The 8,393-nt window shown below is 34.2% G+C and overlaps 1 protein-coding gene across 1 annotated transcript; it reads left to right on the top strand.

Annotated features, from left to right (window-relative positions):
• The first annotated feature begins 5,628 nt into the window (after positions 1 to 5,628).
• LOC114718322 (serpin-ZX-like) lies at positions 5,629 to 6,713 on the top strand. Its single transcript, XM_028903609.1, has 2 exons — positions 5,629 to 6,159; positions 6,346 to 6,713. Exons 1-2 carry the CDS (start codon positions 5,902 to 5,904, stop codon positions 6,376 to 6,378), a joined length of 291 nt encoding a protein of 96 aa, XP_028759442.1. The 5' UTR covers positions 5,629 to 5,901; the 3' UTR covers positions 6,379 to 6,713.
• The last annotated feature ends 1,680 nt before the right edge of the window (positions 6,714 to 8,393 follow it).

Genomic DNA, 8,393 nt, shown 5'->3' with positions numbered 1-8,393 from the left:
TTTTATGACCTCTCTGCTGTGTGATCTTGGGGGTTACAATCAAAAAAATGTCCTCGATTTTTAGTTTGTTTATATTTTTATGTTTTCATAAAACAAAAAATATTTATCTAGATACATATATTTAATATATGATAGAAATATTTTTAAAGAAAATGTGCTATTTATCTACATATAACCTAACCAGAAAAAATATTTTTGTTTTTGTTTCTATTTTTAAACTAATTATATATATAAATAAATATTTATTATATATATCATTGCTTATTGAGAATGAATGTGCACTTTTTTAATGAATTTCAGAGTCATGGTACCATCTCAAAGCTCCTTTCAATTAAAAGTGATTTTGAGATTTTATGAATTACTATTCTATTTTTTCACTTTGATTTTCTAATACACGGTAAATATTTTAATCATCTTTTGATATTAAGTAAAAAATAAAATTATTTTTATGGCACTTGGTTTAAAAATTTTCAACAGCGTGGTTTTAAGTTTGTTTTATATTTTTATTTGAGAGTTTAATTTTTTAAAATAAATTTATATTATGCATTAAATATATGCGAATATTTATTTGTTTTATAAAAAAGCAAAAACAAAACAAACTAAAAATAGAGGAAAATGTTTAATCAAATCTAGTTGAAATAATTAAAAATGAAATCAGGCCTATATTAACCTTTAATTTTTAGTTATAGAGGAATATTTTAGTCTTTTAACAACATCCAGAAATTCCTAATTACGCTTTTTGACCTTATTAGAATATTAGGGATTTGCTAAAAAAGGTAGGTTTGAATTAGAATTTTGGTATTTCAATGAAATTTAATTGGGATTCTCCCTATAAAAAATAATAAAATAATGCTAAAATTTGATAAAATTACATAACTTTTATTTTCAGTTAAAGTCAGTGATGATTTTAAAATTAAAATTTTAATTTTTTTATAAAGAAAATAAAACTTTAATTTTTAGTTTAGTGAGATTTATTAATTCGCATTAATTTTAAAAATAAAACGGAGGAAGAAATATAGGGGAAAATATGGGAGGTTTGGAAGGAACAATATTAAACTTAAAATTTGTATTTGAAAATTTGGTGTTTTGGAATAATTATATTTTGAGAAAACCATATTGGAGGTATTTATACTTTTTTTCAATTTTCAATTTGGTACCTATATGTTTTTGTTCTTAACTAAATCTTTAATTTTGCTCTATTAACATCATTAATCCTTATGTAAAGACTAAAAACATCAATAGAACAAAGTTATAAGAGCTAATGTTGCTAAAAAGATAAAATTAAATGTTTAATTTTAGAGGAAAAAACATATAGGTACCAAATTAAAAATTGAGAGAAAGTATAGGTACCTTCAATATGGTTTTCCCTTATTATTATTATAAAGTTAATAATAGAAAATGGTAGTAATACATAAAGTATTAGAGATAACTGATACACTAAGATATGAGAAAGCCTTTTTTCCCCGAAACCCTCCTCAAAGGGGGTGTTTGGTAAAACCAAAATCACGGTTTCAGAATCACTTTTCCGCAAAAAAAGGTAACCTCCTCCACATATTTACTTCGTAATCCGTAAAAGCACTTCTGAAACCATGGTTTGGTTTCTATCCAAACACCCCAAAGTATCAATACACGTCTGGCATAATTAAATTTACTAATTTTAGAAATATCAGTTCCGCATGTGCTTATATTTGGCGAACCCCATAATCATTTTTAAAAAAAATATATGCTTTACCGTACAATTTTTCTTATACAAAATTACTCAAATAATTTACTCGAGAGATAAAAATGTACACATGCAGGGATTTGTATTCCCATCTCTTCCAACTTACGTCAAATACTCCATCGAATAATCTGCCTTCATATATTCTATGCAATCTGACTAAATTACTTCTCTTGTTCTTATTAAAAAAAAAATGGTAAGTATGATTAAAAATATATATTTTAGGAGATTACGGGAACATAATTATTTATAATTGATCATGTTATAAAAAGTCATAGTATGCGTAGGTTATTAAGCCTGAAAGGGGCAAGTGTATCCAGCTTTTACATGCAATCTTTCTTATGATAATGCAAATATATTGAGTGAAATTCGAAAGTTAACCCGAAGATTAAATACCCAATCATCAATGAGTTTAATTCCACATTAATCATATCCTTTTCTATCAATAATTTTTAAACCATTTTCTGATGGTGCATTTTTATGCGGCAGCGACCTTGCTCGGGAAAATTAAATTTTATTTTATCAATCTCATTTTTCTTACAATTATCTACATAAGATTTTTTGATTCAAGAAATTAAAGAGCATCGTTGATTATTTCTTTTCTTTTTTCTTTTTGGTTACGAAACTCCTTCAATATTAAATTCAATTTCCATCGGTTGAAATAGTGTTAGTGTTTTGGTATTTGGAAACAAAACAACGCAACAAAACTCGAAGAAAACTAAAACAATACCTAGGAGCAAGAGTTCAAGTTTGAACTGCCCTCCATCATGCGGCTCTCCATCACTCCATGGCTAGGAAGGAGTGTCCTTTCCTTCTCCTTCTGCTCGGTTTTGACAAACCAGACGGTTTCTTACTTCTGCGGAACACGACGAGGTCCCGAAACTCAGAGAGGTCTCAGGTTGGCCCCAGTGATCTTCGGACGCCATCTTTTGCCCGGAGAAACAGGTGAAAACAGGGTGGTTTCATACCCGCCCTTCCATGTTGTGCTCGGCCTCCTTGCCGCTGGCTCCAGCGTTTCCGCCCGCCGTCAGCTTCTCGCCTTTGTCGACTCCCATCTCGTCGACCGCCTTAATTCTGTAGCCGCTCGACCCGACGTCATCTTGCCCTATGACAATCTCGCCGAGGTCCCTCGTATCCGTTGCGTCAATGCCTTATGGCTTGATCAATCCCTCACTTTGAATCCCTCTTTTAAACAGATTCTCGACTCTGATTATAGAGCCGCTCTGAACCCAGCGGACTTTCAGAACCAGGTAATGTTTCGTCATTTTTTTTCCAGTCAAAATCTAAATATCTTTAATTAAATCAAATTTAAATTTTATATTACTCATAGCATTGTTAGGCTCTAGTCCATCTCCTTCCTCTTCTTGTCTCCTAAAAGAAATCATCTCATCAATTCTCACATTGATTGATGCATGATACATGGAGGAGCATATGTTTCTCTTCTCATATTATCTCTTCTGAGTACAAGAACTGGTTGGATTTGGTTATAAACACAGACACACAGAGTAGTTCTTAGAACACAAATTTGTTAAAGAGATTTTCTTAGTATCCTGAAATTGCATCTATTTATGCAGCCTCCTCATGCGACCCAAGAAATTAATTCTTGGGCGGAGAACGAGACAAGTGGCCTGGTTAAAGACTTTATGCGTGAAGAGTTTCTCAGCAACTCAGTCAAGTTTATCATTACAAATGCAATACACTTCAAAGGAGCATGGAAATATATGCCCCTTACGATAGAAGAGAACAAGAACTTAGAGATGGATCCCTCCATAAGTGCCAAGGGGAATGCATTGAAGGATTTGAAAATGGTTGATCAACCTTTTAAAAAGCAAAGTAAATATGACTACGACCGTTCCAGCACAGTAAGCTGTTACCCATTTAAAGATACTGATCGAGAGCGTATAGAACGTGTTACAGAAAACTTCAAGAATCTATGGGACCACCAGAAGACCCCAAAATTTAATATTTCTTCCGAGGAGTGGCTGAGGGGAGTAGGGGTGACATTCCCCTTTTTTGGAAAGTGGAGAGGGATGTTTAGTTGTTTTAGAGGTGGTAAGAATTTATATGTTTCCAGCATATTTCAGAAGTCATTCATGGAAACAAACGAACAAGGGACTGAAGTTGTGTCCATCACTGCGGCAGTAGTAATGTATGGGCGTCCACCATGTCTATTATTACCTCCCGTGCCTACATTAGGACATGAATATATCTACCCACTCCACATTTATGATGGTACTACGGCTAAAACAGAGTCTGTGATTATTGATCTCAGCGATCTTATCAAATAGGTTTCGTATGTTATGCTTCGTCCTCATTATAATTTGGATTTTTTATTCTTCTTGGTATTTTTTTTTTTGGGATAAAACAAGAGTATTCCCAAGTCATATTGGATTTAAAAGTAATCTCTTTCAGGTTTGAAACAGTTAAGGAATAGCCCTCCCAACAAATGTGCTTCTCAGGATTTGAACTTGTATTCTTCTCTTTATGAAGGTAAGACTGCTACCATATCAACCAACAGTTTGTTAGTGTATTTTTTTATTTTTAATTATTTCTTTCCTCGCAAACTCTGTTTCATGTTGTAATTTCAATGTTTGACCCTGTTTTGGTATTTATAGCAAAGAATCAATCATATGACTTTGCTGTTTAATATGTTTTGTTAGTAGTTTTTACATGTGAATAGTTTCAAGAGTACTCGACATTAAAGTAAGATAGATGATGACATTTTTTAGAGTGAATTGTAGATGTTTATTATACTCCTCCGGTCCTTATTATAAGACTCTATTTGACTTTTTATTTGGTCCTAATTATAAGACTCAAATCCATTTGTCTCTTATATTTATGCATTTTTTCCAAGATAATCCTTCCAATAATGATAGTTTTAGCCAATATACTTAATTAGCAAGGATATTTTAGGAATGACAACACTTATTTATTATAAATAACCAACTTAACTTACTTCTTTAATCTCCTCAAATAAATCAATTGGATCTTATAATTAGGACCGGAGGAGTATTTTGTAAAAAACATCGTACGCTAAAGATCAATGGGCGGCATTTTATAAATAACATGGAATAGGATTTAAAAAAACTTCTGTTGAAGGGGTTGAAGTCCCGAGTCTAATTTCTGCAAACCAAAATGTCTTTGATTAGTATTATTATCATGAAGTTAATAATAGAAAATGGTAATGATATATAAAGGATTAGAGACCACTGATACACTAAGATATGAGAAAGCTCTTTTTCTTCCAAACCCTCCTCGAAGTACCAATACATATCCAACATAATTAAATTTACTAATTTTTAGAAATATCAATTCCGCATGTGCTTGTATTTGGCAAATCCCTAATCATTTTTTAAAAAAATTTATGCTACACTAGACAATTGTTCTTATACAAAATTACTTGAATAATTTACTCAAGAGATAAAAATATACACGTCCAGGAATTTGTATTCCCATGTCTTCCAATTTATATCAAATATTCCATCAAATAATCTCCCTTCATGCATTCTATGCAATCTGACTAAATTACTTCTCTTGTTCTTATTATAAAAATATATGGTAAATATAATTTTAAAATATGTATTTTAGGAGATTATGGGAATATAATTATTCATAATTGATCATGTTATAAAAAGTCATAGTATGCGTAGGTTACTAAGCACGAAAGAGGCAAGTGTATCCAGCTTTTATATGCAATCTTCCTTATCATAATGCAAAGATATTGGGTGAAATTCCAAAGGTGACCCAAAGATTAAACACCCAATCATCAATGAGTTTAATTCCACATTAATCATTTTTCTGATGGTGCATTAAAATAATATTTTTTTTATTCAAGAAATCAAAGAGCTTGGTATTTGGAAACGAACAACGGAGAAAAACTCGAAGAAAGCAAAGAAATGCCTAGGAGGAAGAGTTCAAGTTTGAACTGCTCTCCATCATACGGCTAAATCTCCTCCGTCCCAGGAACTGGCCCTCCGTCCTTCCATGGCTGGAAAGGAGTGTCCTTTCCTTCTCCTTCTGCCCAGTTTTGGTAAACCAAATGGCTTCTTACTGCTGCTGAACAAGAGCAGGTCGGAAAAGTCAGAGAGGTCCCGCGTTGCATCCGAAATCGATGATCTTCGGAAGCCATCTTTTGGTCGGAGAAATAGGTGAAAACAGGGTGGATTCATACCCGCCCTTCGATGTGGTGCTCGCCCTCCTTGCTGCTGGCTCGAGCGTTTCCCCCCGCCGTCAGCGGCTCCCCTACCGTCGATTGTCTCAATTCTTTAGCCGCTCGACCCGCCGTCATCTTGCCCTATGATGATCTCGCCGAGGGCATTGGTACCCGTTGCGTCAATGCCTTATGGCTTGATCAATCCCTTACTCTGAAGCCCTCTTTTAAACAGATTCTCGACTCTGATTATACAGCCGCTCTGAACCCAGTCTACTTTCAGAGCCGGGTAATTTTTTTTAACTCAAAATCTAAATATCTTGAATTAAATCAATTTTAAATTTTACGTTACTCATAGCACCGTTAGGTTCTATTCCATCTCCTTCCTCTCTGTCTCCTAAAAGAAATCATCTCATCGATTCTCCTGAAATTGTATATATTTAAGAACAACATGAAATTGCTATAATTTGTGCAGCCTCTTCATGCGACCCAAGAAATTAATTCTTGACGGGTCTCTCAACAACTCAGTCAAGTTCGTCATTACAAATGCCATACACTTCAAACGAGCATGGAACGGGAAATCATATCTACCCCATATATGCAGACGTCCTCAAGAAGAGAACGAGAACTTAGAGACGGATGCGTCCATGAGTGCCAAGAGGAATGCATTTAGTGAGGATTTGAAATGGGTCAATCACAAATTTAAAAAGGAAAGTAAATATGATTACCAGCTTTTCAACATGGTGTTCTGTTTTCCATTGGAAGATACTGATCGAGTGCGTCGTACAGAACATGTTACACAAACCTTGAAGAATCTATGTGGCCATCACGAGATTTAATATTTCTTCCGAGGTGGAAGTTTCTGATACGCTGAGTGGAGGAGGGGTAACACTGCCATTTTCTGGAGGAAAGTGGAAAGGGTTGTTTAGTTCTGTTGGTGGGCAGAAGTTATATGTTTCCAGCATATTTCAGAATCATTCATGGAAATAAATGAACAAGGGACTGAAGTTGTGTCCGTCACTGCGGCAGTAGTAATGTCTGGGTATGTGTGTCCACCATGTCTACCTCCTGTGCCTACATTAGAAAATGAAGATATCTAGCCCCTCCACATTTACAATGGTACGATAGCTAAAACAGAGTCTGTGATTATTAATCTCACCAAGCTTATCATATAGGGTTCGTATGTTATGTGTCATCATTATAATTTAAATGTTTGACTCTCCTTGGTTTTTTTTATTAATTTTTTTTAGAGTGAATTATAGATGTTTATTACATTTTGTAAAAAATTTCGTATATTAAAAATCAACGGGCAGGATTTTGTAAATACCGTGGGATGGATTATAATGAGTTGATATGCTCAAAGCTACTGTTCAAACGAGGCTTTGGGATTGCCCAAGGTTTTGAACCAAACGGCGCGACATTGGCTTCAGTTCTGTCTGTTGTGCACGAGCAGGCTGTGTTGATTTGGGGGGAAGACTTCATGAGTTTATGAAGAATAAAGGGATTCAAGTGGGAGTGATTCTTGGTACAGCATTGGTTTACATCTATGCAAAGAGTGAAGCGATTACAAAGGCTCAAAAGGTGTTTGAAAGAAATATTGCAACTTGGAATGCTATGGTACGTGGGTTGGCTACTCACGGGCATGCTCTAAGAGTCAAGATGACCTTATCCTGTTCCAGAAGCTGAGGAATGAGCAGCTTGCACCAAGTGATGTCACATTCATAGGGGTCCTATCTGCTTGTTTTTCTGATATATGGGCTCTCTGGATTGCTTTTATGTTTTTGCCATCTTCATCGCTTATAAATGGACTTACAGAGCCCTAGAATGAAACTGAGCTGTGACTATGAATTTGTGTGCCTCAAACAAATGTTGTTGTAACAATCTGCATCTGCAATAACGGTGTATTTTGATGATTGTTTTATAAAGTTTGTGACTAGGATATCAGATCGTTACCAAATCCACACCCAAGCAGTCAACATGAAAACCAACTAGAAAATCCCAAAAGAGAGGCTCAGTGACGTTAGATTCAAGTTCAAAAGAAATAAAGAGCAGCTTAAGGAATTCATAAAATTCAACTCACATAATTTTCCTATAATGATTTGCTCACTTTCTTTAAAAAACGAAACTATGCTGTTAATACTCAAACACTTGTGTGTTACTTATATTGGCCAAAGAAATTGTATTGTATTCAATATGAGAGAGCCTTGTAGAGCCTTTCTCAGTTTCTCTGGATATAAATTCATCAAATAGAATTTAGAAGCGCCAATTGCTCAACCCACATATTTCAACTCTGCTCTGTCTAATTTTAAAAGGGAGAGAACAAGAGAAGAAAATAGGATTAAAAAAAAAGAAAAAAAGAAGCTTCTAGTTGAAGAGGTTGAAGTCCCAAATCTAATCTCCGCAGATGAAGATGGTATTTGATTATTATTAATATAAAGAAGTCAATAAGAGAAAATGGTAATGATATGAAAGTACTATAGATCACTGATACACTGAGATATGAGAAAGCCTTTTTTCTCCCAA

This window comes from Neltuma alba, unplaced genomic scaffold, assembly GCF_004799145.2.
Source record: "Neltuma alba isolate B1F8T4 unplaced genomic scaffold, ASM479914v2 tig00011831_pilon, whole genome shotgun sequence".
NCBI lineage: Eukaryota > Viridiplantae > Streptophyta > Magnoliopsida > Fabales > Fabaceae > Neltuma > Neltuma alba.
Note: the sequence above shows the minus strand (reverse complement) of the source record. Positions and strands in the feature narration are given on the sequence as shown.

Coding starts and splice junctions, on each gene's coding strand:
- LOC114718322 (XM_028903609.1), top strand. CDS start 5,902: ATGTGGTGCTCGCCCTCCTTGCTGCTGGCTCGAGCGTTTCCCCCCGCC. Junction 6,160..6,345: donor CAGTCTACTTTCAGAGCCGG/GTAATTTTTTTT, acceptor TAATTTGTGCAG/CCTCTTCATGCGACCCAAGA.